This window comes from Mya arenaria, chromosome 14 (assembly GCF_026914265.1).
Source record: "Mya arenaria isolate MELC-2E11 chromosome 14, ASM2691426v1".
Lineage (NCBI taxonomy): Eukaryota > Metazoa > Mollusca > Bivalvia > Myida > Myidae > Mya > Mya arenaria.
This window is the reverse complement of record NC_069135.1, coordinates 52,560,276-52,586,242: the sequence shown is the minus strand read 5'-3', so window position 1 is coordinate 52,586,242 and position 25,967 is coordinate 52,560,276. Positions and strand designations below refer to the sequence as shown.

The following is a 25,967-nucleotide window of genomic DNA, read 5'->3' as shown; positions in this document are numbered from 1 at the left end:
GGTCCAAAGTTGCTTCATTGTCGGAAATCCCAGATACACTACTGCAATATGCTTTGTTGCATAACGTGGGTGATTCGGCTAGGAATCTCTTATAATCATGAATTATTTATGAGGCAGTTTCACAAGGAACTGATATGAAAATATGCACGGACACTTATACTAATGTTTTCCGATAGAAAACAAATTTTGACGAAATCTCGAATTGAACTCTGTTAGTCAGATCAGTATAATTTTTATAACAGGACTTAGACCACTCGCCCGCAGAGACAACTGACTATACAAGGTTATTGAAGAGTATTTAATTGTAACATGTAATTTCATTGGAAGAAAAGTTGTCTCCCCTGCTTCATGCATATTCATAGAAACAATCTTCAATCTTCCCATGGTATGAAGAATTACAGAAGAAAGTATCATTACTGCCAACAATGTAGTTGCTAAGGCATAGTGTTACTTTTGACTACCACATGGGTACCCTCTTTCCATAATCTATGACCTGATTTTCGAGAGCACCGTTTGGTAAAAATATGGTACATAACCAATAAAAAAAGAGTGGGAATGGATAAGCCTCCAGACATCAGTTTCATTTAGATGCAGACACTATTGGCAAAGACCAGAATCAAAATATCACTCAATTCTAGGAAAGGGAGAGCACAAACAGCTCGTTTGTAACTGGATAGGATCTGTTCTTTGAGCGCTTATAATAAGAGCTAACAACACAAAAGGGTTTCAGGTATTTGAATAAAACTTGGTATACAAGAGACAATACTCATTATAAACACTCCCATAACTCTTTAATAATTAAAGATGGAAATTATTACTGGAAAAATAAAAAATTCTGGTTGAGTCATGATGATAAAGAAGATCAATCTAAAATTTATTCTGTCAGCGTAACTTTAACATTTTGGAAGTCATATTTGATTACGTTACTTAGAATACAACCTGCATTTTCAGCCAATGAAATTTTAGAGAGGCAATCATTAAGAACTAGGCTAAATCATTAAGAATTCCAAATTACATGGGTGGCTACGTTCACTCCCTCCAATCTTAATTATAAAGATTTTGCTTCATTCCATCTAACTATAACATAATTCAACTCAAATGATATTATGTATCTTATTTCTAAAGTATTCTGTCGCAATCTGAAATATAGTCATCCGCCAATTTATGGATCACCTAAAGCATTCAAGTATTGATGGCTGGCATCGTTAAAAGAGGTTTTATTCATATCTAGTGGGAAATCATTCTCGAAGAAAATTTAAACGTTTTTGTAATATTTAAATAAATAAAGAAGACTGATAGTTAATTCTACAAATCTTTCCTGGTTATTATTGATTGCAAAACAATAATTATAACCTAAAACTTCCAAATAGTTTTTTCTTTTTCAAGCTCATTTTGTGGTGCTTAAAGCTGCACTCTCACAGATTTACCATTTTTACAACTTTTTATTTTTGTCTCGGAAAGAGAAAAATTTGCGTAAATATCTGCAAATCAATGATATAAGATTGCTGACAAAAAATCAGATCATAGATTTTCATATTTTCGTTCGAAAATTAATGTTTTATGGCCTAAACTGTTGGTAACGGTTTAAGAAAAATGCATAAAACATCAATTTTTGAACTTAAATATATAAATCTGCGATCTTATTTTTTGTCAGCAGTCTTATTTAACTGGTTTCCATGAATTTTGGCAAAAATTGGCTCGTTCCAAGACAAAAAATAAAAAAGTTGTCAAAACGTTCAATCTGTGAGAGTGCAGCTTTTAAGCCAGATGATATCGATTATAATTATAACCTTTCACATTTCAATATCATTTGGAACTGAATGTCAATAACCTGACAATACATCAAAAGATTTCTATGGAATAAAAATGTACAAAATGTCATGGAAATTAACTTATGTCTTCTGCAGGAATTTTTCTATAAATAGACTAACAGAATCTGATGTACAATTAGGCCATGGAATATTTGAAAGCTTAAAAGCCCTGATAGGGCTTCACATATTTAGACCAAAATTATAAAAAAAAACTATTTACATCTTGTATAGTGAAAAGTATTGTAATAATATATAAAATTTCAATGCATTTTCACTCACTTTGAAGATATCTGTTTCAACCTTTCAGTGGAAGAAAGTGTTTGCTGAGCGTTACCGCCTGAGAAACAACTGGCTGAAGGGACGATGTACGGTCCGCACGTTTGAAGGGCACTCGCAAGGAATATCCTGCGTGCAGTTTGATGACACTCGAATAGTCAGTGGGTCGTCAGATAAAACTATCAAGGTACCATTATGCCTGCAAAGCATGGCAGACACTTATGAATTACTTTGTCTGTTGTTGTTGATGTCCGTGTCGCTGATGAGTTATTAATAAAATATCCTCAATGAGATAACATGTGGGGGCAATCGTGTGATGTAATTCTCATTTTGATAGAATAACTGACATTTCCGAGGCTGTCAAATTTTTCAGTAGACTTCCATATGATTATAGCTGTGTATTGGAAAACACTCGATCTAATTGTTTATCACAGCATGAGAATTTATTAATGGATGTGTCAGTGACAGGGAATTAGTTGCCATTGATTAGTGTCAAAATGGCTCCATGGGATCAAATATTAGTGGCTGCAGCCGCGTTCGACAGTTGACCACTTAATGCAAGTACTTTAAATAGTAAAAAGGTACCGAAGGAATTTGGAGTGGCCTGATAATACAGGTGGCCAATTAATACAGGTGTTTATCTAACCAGGTTTGACTGTAAAATTTGTAAGACTGGCTGGTAGAGTCATCAAACTTGGTATGCACATTGGTCCTGAACAGTAGATAAATTGCCACATTTGATTTTAAGGTCAAAGGTCATGGTGACCTTTACTGTAAAAATGACAAGCCATTCAAACAAGGTACACATCTGATTCGCAGAAATCTAGTTTAGTATAATTTACACATTATGTAGAATTAAAAAAATACTTCACTTCCCTTCAACAGAAAGCAGTGTTTTCATTTATGTGGTTACGAACCTATTAATTTTCTTTAACAGTTAAGAGTACTGTAAGAGTTATAAATGGTTCAGGTATCAGACCCCAAAACATGCTAGGGTTGTCTGTTTAGTGCAGTGGTTAGCACACTCGCTTCTCACCAAGGTATCCTGGGTTTGATTCCTGATCTGGGCGTATTGTGAGTTTGGTAAGAGGTCATCATCGCCAGACAGGTGGGTTTTCTCTGGGTTCTCCGGTTAACCCCACAAAACAACACTCCTGCGCAATATCGTCCCAATGAGAGTGACTTAGCATAAGTTAATTTAACTTAATTCACAATCGTTAAATATTATAAAGTTTAAACTTAAATCAAAGCCAATAGGTAAAATTTAGGTTTAATTATGCATGAGATTATTACAGTTTGTGTGGTATATATATATATATATATATCTGCTCTTAATTTCAACTGAAATCTGACTTGAAATGACTAATTTAGCAATCTTTAAAGGCTCAAAATGAATAAATAAGGAAATAAAATAAATAAATAAATAAATAAATAGACTTGTTTGCCATATCATTTCAGATATAATTTTTGTTTGTTTTTTTGGCAAATAAAACCCTTTCAAATGTTACCAAAATGATATCTCCAGAAATAAAAAATTCACATCACAAAGTGATATCATGATTTGTGTATCTGACACCTCAAACAGAATAGGACTAAATTGGCTTTCTTAGGACTGTCTAGTTTCAATTTATGTAGCCAATATCTTCCAATAAGAGACCATGAAATGTCAGACAAGGATTAAGTTGTTTTGGAATAACAGGAAATTTGTTTGATTTTAAGGGAATGAGCAAATTGTCCTATAGTATGTCTTTGAATATATTTGTTTTTATGATGAGTTCAAACATCGGGCAGCGATTTCTCAAAATATATTCAGCACAAACAAGTTTAAGTATCTTATGTCATTACACTAAATTCTTTAACTTGATTTTACGAAAAAATGAAAGGAAGTTTATCAGTATTAATGTCAATGTAATTTCTATATAAAACAAAATTCGTTGGCTGTGTTTGATCTTGTCATAAAATAATGATTTATGCAGAAATTTGAGATTTAGTAGGAAAACAAATAGTAGTGAGATATGCCTTGAAGCAGCAAAGCATGCAAGTCGATCAGATTTTTCTTTCCGTATGCAATTATGTGAATGATGCTTTTTATTGCATTCTTGAAACTTTCCATTTGTATCAAAATCTGATGCTAGAGCGTAAGCCTGGTTTTAAAAAAGGGCAGAGCGCTGCAGAAAAAGGACAGGGTGCTAAGGGAGAAAAAGGCACATTGTGTCAGGCTGTGAAGAATTTGAACATTAGCAAAAAAAAAAAATGTTTGTTTAGGGTAACCTTCCCAAAATTTTAGGTAGGGATTTTTTTTCATTTTGATTTTTTTTTTTTCAAAATCTGTCGTAAGTTCAGAGTGTTTCCTTGCACATGGCAGTCTTTCCTACATTACTGTCATTGCCTGACTTGAAAAAAATAGTTAGGGTCGGCGCATTTTTATAGGTAGGGTCGGGTTACCCGAAACAGACATATTTTTTTTTAGGCCTTATGAATTTCACTAAAAATGTTTGGAATTCTGCTTAATTAAAGTTGAAATATTAGGTTAGAAGTGCCAAATATGTAAAAATCATAAAGTTTTTAAGATTTTATAATCATATTTTTAGTTTTAATCAAAACTAAGAAATAATTCATTTATCTTCAGCAATTAATTCTCTGATGGCAGGAGGGTGCATATTCTGGTCTCCATCCATCTCTTAAGCTAAAACCATAGATGCTATAAATGCATGTTATACATTACACTTCAAAGTATAAGCATAGTTGTTTACAGATGTTATGACTTACAGTAACTTTAGTCAACATTGGGCCAAACTTTGTTAATGTTCACAATGCTGTAAACATCATCGCTATTTATTTTCAAATTGATTTGGCTCTGTAAGTTTTAATGGAAACTCTTGTGATCTGTGGTATTTTAAATAAGATTTGAGCCAACTATTTCAGCTGCACTGGTTTGAATAAAATATATGAACATATCAAAACATATTTCAATTTTAAAAGATATTTCATATTTCATGTTTAAAAGTTAACAACGATGAAGTTAATAACATTGTTAACTAAAACAAAAAGTTCTGAACAATCTTCCCATTGTAATAAAATAGTTTCTGCAAACATTGCCTTAATTTTGTCCGTAAATATTTCAGGTTTGGAATATCCGCACAAATGCTCAGTGGTCAGTCCAAACACTTGTTGGCCACAGTGGGACTGTTAGATGTCTACATCTTGAGGGCAACAGGCTGGTCAGTGGATCTACAGACTGTATGATCAAGGTAGGTGGTCTATTTGTGTGCTACCATACTTAAACTGACCAGTGGTCAGTCAGTCCAAAAATAAGTTTGCCACAAAAGCACTGTAAGGTGTCTACACATTGAGGGCAACAACCTGGTCAGTGGATCTACAGACTGTATGATCAAGGTAGATGGTCTATTTGTGTGTTATCAAACCATAACTGACCAATGGTCAGTCCAAACACTTGTTGGCCGCAGTGGCACTGTTAGATGTATACACATTGAGGGCAACAGGCTGGTCAGTGGATCTACAGACTGTATGATAAAGGTATGTGGTCAATTTGTGTATTATCATTCCATAACTAAACAGTGGTCAGTACAATAATTATTTGGCCACAAAGGCATTGCGAAATGTCTACACCTTGGGGATCTACAGACTGGTCATTGGATCTACAGTCTGTATGATCAAGGTAGGTGGTCTATTGGTGTGTTATACCTAAACTGACCAGTGGTCAGTCCAAAAACTTGTTGGCCACAGTAGTACTATGAGATGTCTACACCTTGAGGTTAATAGGCTGGTCAATGGATATACAGGTAGGTGGTCTATTGGTGTGTTATACCTTAACTCAATGGTCAGTATAGACACTATTTGACGTTGGTGACAATGTCATATGTCGACAATTTGACCTGTTGATCATCATGGCATCAATGTGCCTTTGTTGGACATTTAATACAATCTAGGGCAACGGTTGTTTGGAGTAAAAGCTTTTTAATACTGTGTTGATTTTGCAGGTGTGGGATTTATCTACACAGGAAAGCTGGTCAAGTATAGCTTGCAAAGTTACCATGACAGGGCATTCGGACACAGTGCGATGCCTGCAGGTAAAATCTTTCTTGTTTTCATTCTAATAATACAGTTGAAACTTGATTTAAACTTATTTATTTTACAATGGTTGTGAAACAAGTTATTACAACATTATATTTATCACTCTCGTTGGCACGATTTTATGCGAGAGTGTGGTCTTGTGTTGTGGGGAAACCGGAGTACCCGGGGAAAACCCACTTGTCTGGCTTGGTGACCACAAACCAAACTCACATGCGCCCAGGCCGGGAATCAAGCCCGGGTCCCCTAGATGAAAAGGGAATGCGCTAACCACAAGTTGAAACATGTTTGCTCAATATCCCAGGGACCAGCCATACATACACCGGACTTACATAGAGTGAATTAAAATTGATCCTTTACATCAAGTTTGAGCCAACAAGGAAATGAAGCAAAGCGCTATTGAGCCAACAAGTTTTGACTGTTATTAGCGGGGTTAATACACTTTTTAAGATTCAAAAGGTTGTTGGATTAATATGACAATTACTTCTGAAATCTAAAAATACTGAATACGGATATTGAAAAATAAATAAAATTTTCCTGTAACATGTGTAAATATAGGGTTGGTTTTTTGTCTCATGCCACAAAAAACAGGGTAGGTTAAAGTCAGAATTTTTTTTTATGCAATTGTTCCTTCTTGAGATTTTTCTGTTACCAAAAACTATAAAACAACTGGTGGTTTCTGCAAAAAGAATTATAGGGATCATAAATAATCTGGATATCTTGCCTGGAGTCACATCAGTGGATTTTAAAAATATATAAAAGTTTTTTCCACAAAAATTGCTACAAAGATTACCATTTCCGGATAGTCTGAATTACGATTGAGGAGTTGAACTATTCAGGCTAAACTATAGTGTTAAACAATTGGTGTTATCTGCAAAAAAATGTTGCTTATATTAGCTATCACAATCATAAGAGTTATTCCCGGGAGTAAGAGCTAAGGTTTTTTAAAATATATGGAGGTTTTGATTTTGTACGTTCTTCCATTTGATACAGGTGGACGATGTTAAAGTGATCAGTGGCTCATATGACAAGACATTGAAAATCTGGGATCTCTACACTGGCAGATGCACCATGACTTTGAGGTAAGAATATACTTATTTTTGTTGTCAATAGAAGACAGACAACAGGAATGTGATTTGTCTGCTCATTTCCGAGTATCTAATGCCTTCAGGGACCAAAAATCTTTTTTATTGTTTTTTTTTTCAACTGATTAAAAGAACTTAATAGGTTGCTGTTTGTTGTGACTTTACTTGTTATTGGTATTGACACTCAGTTTGTTTCAAATTTGAAGTCAGGAGAGGCATCAAAAGGGCTTCTAAAGCCAGTTTGGATTCTGCGGCTGGCTGCTTCACCCTCTTTGACCCTTAAAGATTTATTATTTCGTCCTTTTTTTACATTTTTAGCTCGACTATTCGAAGAATAGTTGGGCTATACTACTCGCCCCGGTGTCGGCGTTAAAGTTTTAGGGCAGCTTGGGATTTTCACTTATAAGTCCAATACCTTTCATTCAATTAAGTTAATACTTCACACAGTTGTTCAGGGCCATCACATGATGAGGTTAGATAACTCCATATTATTCTTTACGCAGATTATGGCCCCTGATTGACTAAGAAATTTAGGTTAAAGTTTTAGGGCAGGTTGGGATATTTATAAATAACTTCTATACCCTTTGTTCAATTGACTTAATACTTCACACAGTTGTACAGGACCATCACACAATGAGGTTACATAACTCCATATTATCCTTAATACAAGTTATGGCCCCTGATTGACTTAGGTTAAAGTTTTAGGGCAGGTTAAAGTTTTAAGGGGCAAGTTGGGATTTTCACTTACAACTCCAATACCATTCATTCAAATGACTTCACACAGTTGTTCAGAGCCATCACATAATGAGGTAAGATAACTCCATATTATCTTTTATACAAATTATGGCCCCTGATTGACTATGGAACTTAGGTTAAAGTTTAAGGGCAGGTTGGGATATTTATTAATTACTTCTATACCCTTCATTCAATTGACTTAATACTTCACACAATTGTTCAGGACCATCACCCAATGAGGTTACATAACTCCATATCCTTAATACAAGTTATGGCCCCTGATTGACTTAGGTTAAAGTTTTAGGCAAGTAAAAGTTACGGGCAAGTTGGGATTTTAATAAAAAAACTTCTATACCTTTCATTCAATGCACTTAATAAAATTCAAAATTATTTACGACCATCTTACAACAAGAAACATAACTCCATTTTAACCCTAAATACAAATTATGTCCCTTGATTTTTTTTGTTGTTTTTTTTAAATTTCTTTTGACAGGCACATTTTTACATTCTTAACCAGTTTTTTACCAAGGGAAAACAAGGAGGGCTATTCTTTATGGCCCTTGAATTTTTTTTATTATTTTTTTTAATTTTTTTTATTTTATTTTAATTTCTTTTGAAAGGCATATTTGTATATTCTTTACCACATTTTCATAATGGGAAATCAAGTTATTTGAATGACTTGCGTCATTTTTCGGGTGGTGGGAGGGCAGCATCAAAGTCACCTTATGTATTGAATAATTTTATTTAGGTTTGACATAAATAGACCAAACGTGGGAATATTACATTGTTATTGTATTCACTTCTTAGTCAAAGCGGTGAAGTCGAGCGCGCTGTCTTACGACAGCTCTTGTTTTGCAATACTTCTACTCTGAAGCAATAACAAAGATTGAGGGATATTGCCCACCTATTGGAGAACTGGTGGGGGATTTCATCCAAGGGGGTCTTAAACCTACAACTGTTCACAATCAGTAAGAATATATGGGTTTAAAAAAAAAATCTCTGGACTATTCAAGATTAATCTATTTTTAGTGAGTCTGAATGACCCCTAAATTGAAGAAAATATTTTGCACATATTATTATTAAAATGAACTTTTTTATTTCTAAATTTGGGCGACAACAATGAAAAAGATCTCTTCCATTTCTTGTGAACTTCTATGTTTTCAAGGCCACAGGTAATGGATGAGATCTTTTTCATCTTTGTAGCCCAATTTTTTAAATCAAGATACATACCTTCGGCTTACTTCCACATGGGCATAAGTTACTTTTTGAAAATATTGAGATATTGGTACCGTTTGAATTGTCTGGAAAAAATCTACCCAATGATTTTTATACTATCTATGTGGAAGTATTATAAAAAAGGTAAATCAGAGTTCCACAAAGCTCCAAGTCTGATATTGTGTTACCAAGTGTTCAAATTAAAAACTTTGAAGCTGTTTTTCTCAAAACTTCAACAGTTAACTTGTGGCCGTGTGGAAAATAAGCCCACGATATTTATTACATCAAGTGACATGTCTGTGGATGCCCTACTGCAAACAGTGAGTGTAGTCTAGACTTCGAGCTGTGAAGCTTGATGTGGGAGCGGAATTGATCCCATTTCATCCATTAACAGAATGTGTGGGAATGAAATGCGATGCAAATTAAACTATGAGCTTGTCTGCTGTCCATAGTTTTGAAAAAAACAAACATGTGGAATTGTAATATTCTCAGTTGTCATCATCAGAGTACTCGTTGTAGCGGTTCCAAATATTTTACCTCGGCCATTATTTAAAAAACTTTCAATATTTTCACATTAAATTTCTTGTTGCAAGAGACAATGTGCAGCAAAGCCCCTTCCTGCGGCCTTTTTATCCTTTTTGAGACTCCAATGTAGTCTCTTTTATTCTCCCCAAAACATATTATGTGCTACCAGGGATTAAGGCGCTCGCTGGTAACACTTACAAATATACATAACAATTATAAGTGTTTCAAAGAAATATTTCAGATGTACATAAATATTGTATAGCAGCAATGCCATAGCACAATGACTTTCGTAGTTTAGCCTCATTCACGGGTTCCTTAAACTCCCACTTTAATAGTTTTTGAGTTATGGCGCCTTGTCACTTTGAAAAATCAACAAGCGTTTGTGCTGTCTACGTGGGACTCTATTTGTATGTCTTGTAGCATGGAAACAGGACAATTTTGAGAACAATTGAAGTTAAAGTATTAACTTATTTATTCTACAGTGATTTCGAAACAAGTTATTACAACATTATAATTATTTATCACTCTCATTGGCACGATATTTCACAAAAGTGTGGTCCAGAGAAGCCGGAAGAACCCCACTTGTTTTGCTTGGTGACAACAAACCAAACTCACTTACCTCCAGGCCAGGAATCAAACTCATCTAGGTGTGAAGCGAGTGTGCTAACCCCTTCGCTTACAATGGAATTGAAGATGAGGAATGTTTATTTTCATTTCAGAGGACACCATGCTGCCGTGTTGTGTGTTCATTTTAATGACACGAAGGTTGTTTCTGGGTCTTGCGACAAGACAATCAAGGTACTTATCAAAATTCAGATTCTCATGAACAAGTCAAAGTACTATGAAATACTTTTACATAAAAACCCACATGCCCAAATATATAAACTTATTAATAAACCCATATTTATTAAGAAGTATAGGTTTTATTCGGGCTTAATGATTTGGGCTATTTTTTATCACTGCTAATCATAATATAACATCTTGCCAAACAGACTGTTCAATTATCCTGTTATAAGGGAATTAACTTTGTTTTGAGAAATTTAAGCCTGTACCCTAATGTACTTATCTTGGGTAACATACCACTATAAAATTGAAATTAACAATGACATAATTCATCTGATATTTATTTTCTAAAACCAAGGTTTATTTATAGCCAGGGTTCTAAAGTTCAGGATTAATTCTAGAATCAAGATTGAGAGCTTTTAACTGCATACTTCTGTACAGTTGTAAGAATAGATTTTTCCTCATCCACATTTGCATCAAAAACAGTACCTAGGAAGTAACATGAATGAATATAAAGGACTTGATATCAATTCGGAAAGGAGTATAAGCCCCTTTGCCCTGTTTTTGGGCATAAATCCCTCATACACAAACAAACCTGGCTGTTTTATAAGATTGACAATTATAAGGTGTTAGAACCCCTGATATATATTTAAAATAATCAAATTCTATATAGACGATATTTGTTTTCTAACAGTGTAAGATCAATATTTATTTCACCACATTTATTGAACACAAAGGCAATATTTGAGATTGTTTCATTTTCTGTGGTTTGTGTATAAATGTCCATCTTGCATCAAAATTAAACGCTTGTTCTGGGTTTTTACGCTAGAATTGTATAAAACTGTCAATTTAATTGGCATGAATGGGAAATTTGTGTAAAAATCATAATGTTGTGATGTCATTCTTGTGACATTATTTAAAAATATTCAACCAAGCATAATTAAAGCAAAATCGGAATCAAAATATAATTTTTACAGTCATACTTAATTTTCTGTATAGATAAAATGCATTCATTTTCATTGAACCAGTTGACCTTTTGTTAAATTGTGACGTCAGTAGTTTTGCAGGAAAGACCTGGGTCAAGCTTATGTAAAACATTAATTAAAAAACCTTGATAACTTATTCGAAAAATAATTATTACCACAAAAAATAGTGTAATGAGAATGGGAAAACATCAATCTTATTTTTACATGTGTTTATGCAGTATGAACTCTAGGTGCGATTTAGCAAGTGTTCTATGAAGCACTAGCACACTTCATGGACTTGTACTGCATGCATGCACAAAAAGTAAGAATCAATCCTTAAAAAGAGCATAAAATATCAAAATTGATGATTTCATTGCAGTGAAAATAAAGCAGGGAAATAACATGATATTTCACCAAAAAGCTTATAATAAAATGAATTGATTTATCGCAAAGGTCTGGAACTACCAAGGAGCATGCATCATGACTCTAAATGGGCACCAAGATGCCGTCACTTGCCTACAGTTTGATGCTACGAGAATTGTCAGCGGGTCCCTTGACTGTAACCTGAAGTTTTGGGATGTTCATTCCGGCGAGTGTATCAACACGATCGATTGGAAGGCTGCCGAAGGTCACACTGGGGTTGTTCGCTGCTTGCAGGCAGACAGCTGGCGTCTTGTGAGTGCGGCAGATGATAAAACTATCAAGGTTTGTGGATTAGACATACTGTAACTGCAGAAGTTAAAATAGGCAAAAGCCGCCCTGCACTGGTAAAATGCTTTTTGGGCTTGCTGGAAGTTAGAAATGGACATAGGATTGTTATGATTTTTTGTATAAATTATTATTTCTTTCCCCAGATAAAAAATGTGTCTAACTTTGTAATATCTTTTCCCAAATAGTAGTGTATAAATTGGTTTTACATGTACCCTTCCCCAATAGTAGTGTATAAATTGGTTATACATGTACCCTTCCCCAAATAGTAGTGTATAAATTGGTTATACATGTACCCTTCCCCAATAGTAGTGTATAAATTGGTTATACATGTACCCTTCCCCAATAGTAGTGTATAAATTGGTTATACATGTACCCTTCCCCAATAGTAGTGTAAATAGTAGTGTATAAATTGGTTATACATGTACCCTTCCCCAAATAGTAGTGTATAAATTGGTTATACATGTACCCTTCCCCAAATAGTAGTGTATAAATTGGTTATACATGTACCCTTCCCCAAATAGTAGTGTATAAATTGGTTATACATGTACCCTTCCCCAAATAGTAGTGTATTAATTGGTTTTACATGTACCCTTCCCCAAATAGTAGTGTATAAATTGGTTTTACATGTACCCTTCCCCAATAGTAGTGTATAAATTGGTTTTACATGTACCCTTCCCCAATAGTAGTGTATAAATTGGTTTTACATGTACCCTTCCCCAAATAGTAGTGTATAAATTGGTTATACATGTACCCTTCCCCAAATAGTAGTGTATAAATTGGTTATACATGTACCCTTCCCCAAATAGTAGTGTATAAATTAGTTATACATGTACCCTTCCCCAATAGTAGTGTATAAATTAGTTATACATGTACCCTTCCCCAAATAGTAGTGTATAAATTGGTTATACATGTACCCTTCCCCAAATAGTAGTGTATAAATTGGTTTTACATGTACCCTTCCCCAAAAGTAGTGTATAAATTGGTTTTACATATACCCTATGTACCCTTCCCCAATAGTAGTTAATAAATTTGTTATGTCTTCCCCAGGTATCAGTGTATAACTATGTTATAACTTTCCCAAATAGAAGTGTATAAATTTGTTATTTCTGCCCCTAAATTTTGACTTGTTGATCAAAACTAAAAAGCATTACTTATCAGCTGTTTATGATTGATGACATTCTTACTACCTACTTTATTCTCAAGATAGGAACACTTTATTTATGGTTTGCTTTAAAAACAAATATTGGTCAAGAATGATTTATGACTGTTAGATGTATGTGATAATGTCAAAGTGAACTTTTTCAGGTTTGGAACTTGGAAACTGGAAAGCGACTAGTGACGTTACGAAATCACACAGACGGGGTTACGTGCTTGCAGTTTAATGACTTCATTATCGTCTCCGGTTCTTATGATAAAACAGTGAAACTCTGGGACTTCAGTTCGTGTTAGCTACGTGATCTGTAAAAAAAATTGCCATTTAAAATTTCCATGATCCTTAAAGCTGCACTCTCACAGATTGACTGTTTTGACGTCTTTTTTAATTTTTATCTTGGAATTAACCAATTTTTTCGAAAATGTATGGAAACCAGTGATACAAGACTGCAGACAAAAGATTTTTTTTTTCATATTTATTCGAAAATTGATATTTTATGGCTAAAAGCGATAAGAAAAAATAAAAATTATGGCATTTTCTCAAACAATTGAGATCTGTTCATATTCTCTTATTAATTAAAGGCATTGATACCAAAATCAGCTGATTCTGAGACAAAAATAAAATAAAATGTCAAAACTGTCAATCTGAGAGAGAGCAGCTTCAAAAAGATTGCCATATTGAAAATTTCCATGATCCATATAAAGATTGCCATTGAAAATGTCAGAAATTATTTATATTTTTGTTGTGAATGATATTGTGATTTTTTTGTACTAAATTCATATTATTTATCTTCCTGTTACTAAACTTGCACATGAAGATTATAGCTTTTAAAATAGAGATGCAAGATTATTTCTGTGTTGTCTAACTTACAAATATGATTTTTTGGTGCAGATTTAATATTATTATTTATTAAATCAATCTCTACAATGATAAACTTACAAAGCATCATGTTCGATGGTTTATAAATTGTTAAAAGGAACAAATACACGTAGGCCATTTACCAGTAATTCGGAAGTTTATTTTCTTTTGCAAAATTAAGATATCATTTTACTGTGATTTTGTGTTTTTAATGAAGCCAGTGCATTATATTATTTACCTGCTGAAATAGAAGATATTTCTTAAGACCCCTGTGTATATTTATTAGCCTTTTTGTTGGGTAATATTTCATGGTTTATTACAAACATATTCCTACGTGCAGTTGTTCATTTAGATCTTTTTCTAGGTTGTAAATTCAGTTTTTTTAAAATCCTTCTGGGCGTTGTAAAGTATTTAGCTTATACTTGCCGTTTACTATGTCTTGTGTATTTGGAATTAAGATTTTTTAAGATTTTCAGATTGCATGTTTTTCTGCAAAAAAGGCGACCTCGGTGTCGTTGCCGTCATTTGAAAAAAATCAAACCTCAACAACTTTTTAAGATATTTAATTGAAATTTGGTACAAATTATGACAGACACAATACACCATGATGTACACCATGGCCCATAGCTCTGGATTGAATGGTTTTTGAGTTATGCCCCTTTTTTGAATGAAAAAACAACTAAAGACAAGGGTTGATGTGTGATTTGTGGCGCTCCGTTTATTTTTGAAGGGTGTAGAAAATATTGAAAGTTATATGTTATTCAGGGTTGTTAATGCATTTATTTGCCTATATTCTATTTACACTATTGTTATTTTTCAATTCAGTATTTGTGCATTTATAAAAATACTTTTATTTTTGTCAGGTCTGAAAAAAATCAATTATAACTATTTAAGGTAAGGCATCCATCATTAGGATTCAGAAATGATCTAATTCATTTTAGATACTACCATCAAGATTAATTCTAGGTTTAATTTATATTAATCATTCTATTATTTTCCCCATAATGACACTATTATTATGATATGATGTATTAAAGGGAGGTTATTCAACAAAACTTCTTAAATATCTTCATGCATCTATGAACAAAAGCTCTTGGTGAAAACTTGAAAGTATAAAAATAAAATGTTGTTTTATTTATAAAACGTTTTGTTCTTTTGAAATGAAACCTTTTTTATAAATGATGGATGGCTTACCTTAAAATTCTGTGTAGTTTGTTAAAGTTGGAATTGTTTAAAGGTTGTGAATAAAATATCAGTTTTATTTCTTAATGCTTTATTTGACTCCAAGAATATGTAAGTTTCTTAAAACATTTCCAATGCAATAATTGTACATTTAAAATTCTTATTTGGCATAGTTAAATTTCTCAATTCTTTTATGTGTTTTATGAAATGTATTCAGCATCTAAATAAATTGTAACGAAAATGAATTATATGTTCACCACAATAGAGACATGTACAAAATTATATGTATATTTTATTTCTGAAAGTATTTATTTAATAATTAAGTTCTATTAAATTGAGACATTGTTTTAAATCTATTCTAGATTTCAGTGTTATAATGTTTTGTTGCGTAAATTAATGGTTTCACATAATCTAGAAAATTATCTTATAATTCATAATTCAGTTATGTTTTCACAATTTATTTCTAGTCTGGATTTCTTCAGCATTACTTCATTCTCATTTTCTCACTTTAATTTCTCATGAAGTCAACATATCATCTGGTGTAGCTCCATGTAGGCACTTAAGTCCTGGGCCAGCACAAGATTTTTCAAAGAATGGTATTTTTAAATAGTAAAAAAATAGCATTTAAAAATTTAAGCATTTTTTTTGCTTTTATTTGTTTTATTCCAAGATGAATGTGAAAAATCATGTAAGAGCATTCTGCTGTAACAAAATTCACGGGAGAGCATGACCATTCCCAGCCCCAGCACACCTGGCCTGTACATCAATACAGGGGCCGTCCGTATTCATAAAGCCTCTTAGTAATTTATTTTTAACTGAGTGAAAAATTGTGAATTTTTAATAATGAATATTTTAGATACCCTCTATTTTTGATGAAATTAATTTGTATGCCTTTATTATTTGGATGTTTTCCTTGCTTATTTTTATATTTTTTTTGTGTAAAAACATTGTTGGTATTCATTAATTTCAACATAAAATAAAAGAACTTTTTCACAAATTTCCCTATTAAGGAGCTTTATGCATATGGCCCCTTGTTTAGCGATGTTCCTTATGTCATGGACCTTTTTTCAAGAAGCAGTTTACCCAGAAATCCTAGGAGAATCTTTGCACCTAGGAGAGATTTTGGACAGTTTTTATTTTCTCATAGGTATGGAAATCACTCCTAGTGAATCAACCCCTATATTTCTAGTCCTTCACTTGACAAAATTGTGTTCATCTTGCCTTTTCATCTTTGTTTGTGGTGCTATATTTTATATTAATATATCTATTCAAACCATATATTATGGAGAATTTCAAAACAAAACTGTTTTGAACTTGCTTGATTATAGAACAAAAATAATTGCTAGATACGTTTACTTACATATTTTTGTAAACCAGGCCCCAATTTCTCGAAACTTCTTGAGGTCAATAGGCTTAAGTAGCTTATTTCAATTAGCCAAAATACATACTTAAATTTGATTTTGGTAATTAAAAACTGGTTTATTGGGATTTTTATAAAGATAATTACTTTTTAAAGTCTTAACAGTCTTAAAGAAATAAATTCAATACTAATTATAGAAAAACAAGAATAGTGAGCTAAGCTTAATCCTGTTAGAAGGGACTTTAGAAGTTGGGGCCAGATGGTTTTTGCCAGATTTTCATTGCTCGATTTTCTTTCATTGTTTCCCCCAAAATATTAATAGAACTTGTGTAGTAGAATGGTATGATCTCTCATATTGAACATGACTTCATGTTGTATATTGTTTTATCGTAAGAATATACAATATGACATTTGTATTTATTGAATGGCAACCCTCAATGTATTGTTAAAGTCAGACATGTGATTAGAAATACGAGTTATACATAGTTGTGTCATTGATAAAATCCATCCTCAGAACCCATTTAATTCATAATGTACAACTCCAATAAATACCCTTGAAAAATATACTGCAGAGACCTCATACTCTTGAATATTAATGAGGTGAAATCAGGTCATTTGATTGGACGCCTGAGACACACATCATGCAATGTGGAAATAGCCCAGAAGTTTATTTGATTATGAATATTCATGCATTACCAACTTCCCTAGCCGGGTTAAGGTTAGGGTTAGGGTAACCTTTTCTCACAGAACATTCTGTAGAGTAATCAGAATAATAAAGATTGGGTTCTGACGATGTGAAATATCCTGATGTAGTGTTTGTGCTAACAAGCTGTGTTCTTATATTGTCATTGTTATTTTTTTACCTTCTAAAGACATTATTTGTATATTTTTATTGTTGTGAAGTGTGAAAATGGTAATTGTATTGTTGGAATATTTTATCCTGAATTCTCCACCTTTAAATCAGAAAAGTATTTTTCACCTACGATATTCTTATGTCCGAATTTAACAGGTGTAGAACAAAATGCCGTACTACAAAATCCTGAATTATGGAAAATACGGCCAATAGCTAATACTGCCCTTCGATTATACCTTCCAAATTGGGAGATGATATGGACCAGATTGGAAGACTATACCAAAATGAATGGCTGAACATACGGCCCTAATTTGATTCATATCGACTCATAATGTTTTTCAAACTGATCTCTATCATCTGCCAATCTTTGCGGTATAATAAACTGGGCAATAAAATTGTTTGAGCCGTAATTGTTGATGGGCTGTATTTGCCTGCATACTAAAATTGCCCAATAAATATTTTGATAGACAAACTGTCAAGTTTATGGTGTTTTTCTGTGATGACAATTTCCTGTACTGAAACTTCAAATCGAGGTATAAAATATTCAGCCATAGAATTGACCATTTTAAAGGCCTATTGTTATTATTATTATCATCTGTTGTTGTGAATTTCTGTTGTGATAAGTTTTATTACATTTTATTCTTTTAGATTATAGCTAGCGCTCTTTGAATATAGAGGGTTTACTGCAAGATTTTTGCCACTGCCTTTATATAATTTATAAAAACGGAGTTACCGTATTTGTTCTTATTGAGGCACATACCCTAATAGATGCACTGTGGTATTTTCCTGGGCATTTTCATTGATTCTAGGCCCTTAATAATGCTAATTCTGATTCAAAACCTCAAAATATTAAAGCTTATTTTGTTGTAAGGCAGTCTATTTGTGAGTAATTTTGCCAACTATAAACCAATATCATGGTGCACTACTTTTAAAGAGGTTGCAGTAGTAATAATCATTCCATCATTGTTTACTGATATATGCAGACAATATTCTTGATGCAAGGTGGTCTTAAAGGGGACATGCACAGGGGCGCCTATAAGGGCAAACATGATATTACAAAAAGTTTTGCAAAATTTTATCTGTGTCAATTTATCCATCTTTATAACAAGTTTATTTTGGATGAATCTACCCTGACCATTTATTTATTAAGCTACACTAGTATTATGTTTTCAGTTGATCAAAGATTAAGATAGATTGTTTACTTTTTGTCAAACTAAATAATATCAATTAGGGTAAGCTGAGATGATATAATATAAGGAAGTGGATGCCTTAATTATGAACTTAAAAACTTGAAGCATACCCCTACTTGTCAAACTCTTCCTATCATGAATTATTCCCCAACAGGTTAAAATGATGTTTAATTAAATACATTTAACTTGTATGAGTTGTGAACTTGAAAACAACACTGTGTTTGATTCAATGCATACTTGAAGGCTATCCTTAAAAACATCTTTGTTTGCGGCTACCTGACCAACTCAGCCCAGCCTAATAAATGTTTTGGCCTGCCCGTTTTCAATAATTGCATATTTTCTACAAGGGATTTAATAGCCAAAAGATGCATACTACAGAAAACAATCCTTACTTACCTTCACATTCTCAAAATTGTGGGTAGGGTTACCCCAAGCAATTGTGGGTAGGGTTACCCCAAGCAATTGTGGGTAGGGTTACCCCAAGCAATTGTGGGTAGGGTTACCCCAAGCAATTGTGGGTAGGGTTACCCCAAGCAATTGTGGGTAGGGTTACCCCAAGCAAACATTTTTAAATAAGGACCCAACTGGTCAATTAGTAAATTTACCTATATGAATTGTTTAACTAGAAAACATCACTGTGATTACTACTGAACTACTTCATCCTGTTATTATTGTACTCTTTGTACAGATAGAGCATAATAAAAAAAAACATAAAATAAAAACAAGTATATAAATTGGGTTGTTTTTCGTAACAGTATTTAGTGTCTGTGTTGATATGACTACCAATGGGATCGCTGTACATGTATGAATTTTTATATTATGAAAAAGTAGTATTCTATAGTATTCTGACTATCTCTGGTTATTGGTGAACCTGCAATGTGCTCTCTTTGTAGTTATGAGTGAACCTGCAGTCTCTTTATAGTTATGAGTGAACCTGTAGTCTCTTTATAGTTAAGAGTGAACCTGCAGTCTCTCTCTTTATAGTTATTATTATTATTATATACCGTATTTATATAGCACTCTTTTCATTCGTCATGAACGTTCAAAAGTGCTTTACAAAGAAATAAATATATCACATACATGTATATGACAAACAATTTAAAATAAGTTACAGATAAATACAGAGACAGTTAATACGTTATAAATAAAAAACGAATTAAATGAGATAAAATGTCCATCATCAGGTGACTGTAAAACAACAGGAAATTGACATATAGAAATAAATTATAAAATGAACAGACCCGCTAAAACCTGTATTAATTGTCCTGTACTTAAAAACAAATAAAAATATAAAGATAAATCATTCAATATTTCCTAGTACATGTACACACAATATAAAAGGAAACAGGATAAAATGAAATAAAATGTTGAAATTACTGATAATACACATTACTCGATGAGAGTACGTCGGATCAATGTCACAGTCAAGTCAAGTACCGATACAATGCGGTTAACACGTTAAGTTTCATAGAACTGAATGAATAAGTGTGTTTTTAATGCCCGTTTAAAAGAGTACAAAGTGTCACAATCCCTTATTCCAGATGGTAGGGCATTCCACAGTTTCGCGGCCGCAACTTGGAAGCTCCTCTCGCCATATTTCACTGTTCGACTTGATGGGACGACCAATGTTAGTGATTGATTTTTAGATCGTAGATTCCTGGATGGTATGTACGTTTGTAACATGTCCGTTAAGTAGCCAGGACCTTGGCCGTTTAGAGCCTTGAATGTTATTGTCAACAGTTTGTACTGAATCCTTGATTCAACCGGTAGCCAATGCAATTCGCGCAGTACTGGGGTTATATGATCGTACTTCGATGTTCTCGTTATGATCCTCGCTGCTGTATTTTGCACAATTGTGAGTTTATTGATCAAATGCTTAGGAGCCCCGTATAGAAGAGAATTACAATAATCCAATCGCGACGTTACCAACGAGTTGACCAGAGTTTTAGTTGCACTTGTAGTAATATATTTCCTGATGTGTCCGATTTTACGTAATTGTGAGAAGGCATTTCTACACAAATTATTCACATGATCTTCCATTTTAAGTGTTGAATCAAAGTACGCTCCAAGATTTCGGACGCAATCCGATTGTTTGATCTCAGAGCAATCAACTGTCAATGTAACATCTGAAACCTGTTTCAAATTTCTATCGGATGAGAAAACGACTAATTCAGTCTTATCAGAGTTAAGCTTTAACATGTTTAAGTTCATCCAATTAAGAATATCTCGCAGACATAGCTCAACTCGTTGCACTGCTACGACAACGGAATTTTCTTCAGTCGGTTTAAAAGAAATATATAACTGGGAGTCGTCTGCATAAAAGTGACTCTTCAGTTCATGATTCCTACAGATAGCACCGATAGGTTTCGTATACATGGTGTATGCTTTCGGTCCGAGTACTGACCCTTGGGGCACACTGTACTGTACGTTCACTGGCGCAGAAAGCTCTCCGTTGACACACACCGTCTGATGACGGTCAGTGAAATACGACTTTATCCAGGCCAAAGACTTGTCTGTAATACCGAAATGTTTTTCTAGCCGCTGAAATAATGTTTCATGGTCGATTGTATCAAAGGCGGCAGACAGGTCTAGCATAACAAAAATAGTGACCTCATTATTATTCAAGGAATTAAGAATGTCATTTTGTACCTTTATAAGAGCAGTTTCAGTCGAGTGGTATTTTCTGTAGGCAGATTGGTTCATTTCATGTAGAGCGTTCTTTTCTAGGTGGGTTTCGATCCGCGCATCTACAACCTTCTCTAAAATTTTGGAGAAGAAAGACAGATTGGACACAGGCCTGTAGTTCTTGAGATCATTTGCATCTAAAGTCGGCTTCTTGAGGAGAGGTCTGATTCGCGACTGTTTAAACGCCTTTGGTACATAAGCACTATCTAAAGATGCGTTGATTATCATTGTCATCATCGGTGCGAGTTCCCCGAGACAGTCTTTCAATAGCCAGGTTGGTATTGGGTCCAACTCGCAGGACTTGTTGGATGACTTCTGAATAATTGACTTAACTTCTTCCTCCGTGACACTAGAGAACACTTCGCACTTAGTACCAGAGTGAACGTCTTCTGGGTAATCCGAACTTGATACAGATTGTCGATGTGAGGTGATACTATCCCGTATTTTCTCAATTTTATTAACAAAAAAATCGCTAAAATCCTGTGCCATCTGCTCTGGCGATGAATGTGATGGAAGGGTTACTTCATTGGATTTGCCAAGAAGAGTATTTGTTACCTTGAATAATTTTTTATAATCATTGCCACATTGCGTGATTTGGCTTGTATAATAGTCAATACGAGATTGCTTGAGCAGTTTATTAACCTCCGAGCAGTGTTGGCGGTATATCTGATGGTCAACTGCCAGTTTGCTGTCACGCCACTTACGTTCCAACTTCCGCTTCTGATGCTTGGCATCGTGGAGGCTTTCTGTATACCATGGACATGACGGTCTGAGCACGATCGTTTTTGTTTTCAATGGCGCATGTTTATCTATGATAGCGTTAAGTATATTTGAGTACTCTTCAACAGCTGTGTCAATATCTAACGGTATAATTTTATTTCCGAAAAAGTCTGTATTGCGAATGTCTTCTCGGAGATTGTCTATGTTAATAGAACGCAGCTTCCTGTAAGTCACAGTCTTGCGAATTGGGGGTGGTCTAGACGCTGATGCATAAAACATGACTGCGTAGTGGTCGTTCAAAACTCTACCATTCGAATCCGACAAGCAGGGGTCAATTACTTCAATATTAGAGACGTAGCGTTCATTATCTCGAGTTATAAGTACGTCTAACGTGTGCCCAGCAGTGTGTGTAGGTTTTTCTACGTGTTGTTTCATGCCACAAGCATTCAAAGAGCTAACGAATTTGGTAGTGTTTGTGTTGTCTTTTACATCAAGGTGAAAGTTTACATCGCCCACAATAATAGTTGGCTTTTCTGATGTTGCATACCTTGCGAGAAATTTAGGCCATTCTTGCTCAAGAAAGATGTTGCTTTGTAATCCGTTTGTTTTGCTAACGGGCGGCCTGTATATGACAGCAAAACATAATGAGTGTGAGCCAATCATAACATTGCAATCCATGTGTTCGAACTGAGAATAAATATTATCCTTGGTTGATGACTCAATGCGTACTTTTATGGGAGTTTTGTATACCAATGCCACACCACCACCGCGCCGTCCGCTTCGAGGAACATGTTTCATTGCGTACCCCGTTGGCACGAGCTCGCTTGAACATTCTCGGTCAATAGAACTTCCAAGCCACGTTTCAGTAATGGCGCACATATCAAGATTGTTTGTTAATATGAAATCACATATCGATAATGTTTTATTTTTCACCGAACGAGCATTAATAGCGCTAATTTTTACATTTCTCTGACCTTTCGTTTTTGAACAGTTATCAATATTCACACGTGTTAAGTTTCTCTGATTCACAACAGCTTTAATCGGCACAACCGCCCTCGATCGAACAATGGTTGTTATAGCTTGGGGCAGGGATCGAATGTTTCGGGAGTTAATACCATGGTTAGAGTCCCAAACTCTTTTTGGTCTGCTTTTCCCGCCTCTGTTCCCTCTATATTTCCGTAGCCCAACGTATTTTAATCGTTTCCCTATAAAAGGATTACGTCCCGTTAGTGCACCCATCGATTGTTCTATGAAACGCAACACTTCACTAGTATAGGTAATCCTAGATGAATTTCGCTCACCATGACACATATTTCCTTAGGGCAAGTTTAGGTGATTTAGTAATACCACACAAATAACAAGTAAATAAAGTTATGAAATATGTGCAATAGATAAATAAAATTTCAGTTTTCTCGAAAACTACTTTTCCTAATTGATTATTTTTTCCGAATTTTCATCCACACTCACATATAATCCAACGTGTCCACTTTTCACTATATATTCCAATCTAGAACTTATAAAAAATCCAAAAAACAGTGAGAGCGCAAACAATGCAGCCTACACTCTGGCGCATGCGCAATAATATTGCGTGAACCTGTAGTCTCTTTATAGTTATGAGTGAACCTGCGGTCTCTTTATAGTTATGGGTGAACCTGCAGTCTCTTTATAGTTATGGGTGAACCTGCAGTCTCTTTATAGTAATGGGTGAACCTGCAGTCTATCTTCATAGTTATGGATAAACCTGCAGTCTCTCTCTCTTTATAGTTATGGGTGAACCTGCAGTCTGTTGATAGTTCTGGGTGAACCTGCAGTCTATCTTCATAGTTATGGATGAACCTGCAGTCTCTCTATAAAAATGGGTGAACCTGCAGTCTCTTTATAGTTCTGGGTGAACCTGCAGTCTCTCTCTTTATAGTTATGGGTGAACCTGCAGTCTCTTTATAGTAATGGGTGAACCTGCAGTCTATCTTCATAGTTATGGATGAACCTGCAGTCTCTCTCTTTATAGTTATGGGTGAACCTGCAGTCTCTTTATAGTTCTGGGTGAACCTGCAGTCTCTTCATAGTTATGGATGAACCTGCAGCCTCTCTCTTTATAGTTATGGGTGAACCTGCAGTCTCTTTATAGTTATGGGTGAACCTGCAGTCTATCTTCATAGATATGGATGAACCTGCAGTCTTTTTTATAAATATGGGTGAACCTGCAGTCTCTTTATAGTTCTGGGTGAACTTGCAGTCTCTCTCTATAGTTATGGGTGCACCTGCAGACTCTTTATAGTTTTGGGTGAACCTGCAGTCTCTCTATAGTTTTGGATGAACCTGCAGTCTCTTTATAGTTATGGGTGAACCTGCAGTCTCTCTCTTTATAGTTATGAGTGAACATGCAGTCTCTCTCTTTATAGTTATGGGTGAACCTGCAGTCATGTATATACTTTTCCTTAAAAGGACAACACATTGAGTAAGACATTATAAATTATAAATTTATAATTATAATCAATCCATATTTAATGACCAATCATTTCAAATGCAACACGATTTCCAGTTACAGAACATAGAGAGCAAGAGTGATCATGAAAACACAACTCCACACGGGAAAGCGTCATTCGGAACTCCACGGCCATTTTTTATCGAAAAAGCCTCAGATGTACATGTATGACGGTACATCAGTAAAAGTACATGTAGTTCGTAATTTTTTGAATTATAGCACTAATTAAATGTAGTGTTTTAGCTTGTATTTGTTGCTCTAAGTTTAAATTGATTGCCAGTGAAGTGTATTATGCAAACATAATTAAGATTCCCAACAGTTAAGTCACTTAAGTTTAACTGCTAAAATAAATTAGTACGCCATCTAGCTGCAGCGGACTTAAAAATACCCGATTTCTAACATTGTAAACAGACAAAATACATCCGAGTTTGTTTGCGATAAAAATGGCCGAGTAGTTCCGAATGGGGATAGCGTGTTACTTGTATAATCGATTGAATCATTGATCTTATTTTGAACCCTAGATCAGCCAGTACCAAAGCTTTTGGAAATTTATGTTGACCAAGTTTTGCACTTTTATCTAGATTGTTGTATCTATGATTTATTCCGGTAAGATCTATTTTCTATTTGAAACGAACCGAAACGAACAATAGGGACGATCCATATGATAATGGTAGGCTTTTGAAAAAAATAATTTATATTGAATGCTTGATTTTTAAAATCCAATATTGGCTGTCACATTTATAGACCCAGTTAAACCGTGTCCGTTGCCAAGTGGTTAAGGCGTCCGACTACGGAGCAGGAGGTCATGGGTACCATCCCTGACCGCGTCATACCGAAATACGTTAAAAGTTGGTACAATAAGCTCCCTTGCCTGGCGCTCGGCATTTAAAGGGTAATGCTTGGAAAAGTGGTGTACTCAGTACTGGTTTAAACCAGGAAATGTTGTACCCTTTACATCGAGCACGTACAAGAACCAAGGGGTCCTTTGAAAAAGAGCTAGGGTATCGCACCCGGACTTCCTTGTATCCCACCACTCTCTCTTCCGCGTGCTGTCCCTTTAACAAAAACAAAGGACCCCGTTGGAAATAAGTGCTTGGACTTGTAAGGGTTATCCGATCAGGACAGTTAACGAATTCATCCGCGATATTGTACAGAAACATAATGAAACTATATTTGGTATGAAACGAGTTAAAGGGAGAATCCGATATTAATTTGATTAAGACAATCAGGTTCAATAAATAACAAGTTATTGATACAATCATGCACATTCTTCAACTAGATCA

The 25,967-nt window shown here is 34.4% G+C and overlaps 1 protein-coding gene across 1 annotated transcript in view; it reads left to right on the top strand.

The window, feature by feature from the left end:
* Positions 1–19,512, top strand: part of LOC128218339 (uncharacterized) — a 37,790-nt gene extending 18,278 nt beyond the window's left edge. The window contains exons 6-12 of the mRNA XM_052925986.1: positions 2,119–2,274; positions 5,213–5,338; positions 6,089–6,178; positions 7,173–7,261; positions 10,459–10,537; positions 11,941–12,192; positions 13,504–19,512. Of these exons, the coding sequence (XP_052781946.1) occupies positions 2,119–2,274; positions 5,213–5,338; positions 6,089–6,178; positions 7,173–7,261; positions 10,459–10,537; positions 11,941–12,192; positions 13,504–13,647 (936 nt within the window). The 3' untranslated portion in view covers positions 13,648–19,512. The remainder of the gene's footprint in view (positions 1–2,118; positions 2,275–5,212; positions 5,339–6,088; positions 6,179–7,172; positions 7,262–10,458; positions 10,538–11,940; positions 12,193–13,503) is intronic.
* Positions 19,513–25,967: the final 6,455 nt, after the last annotated feature.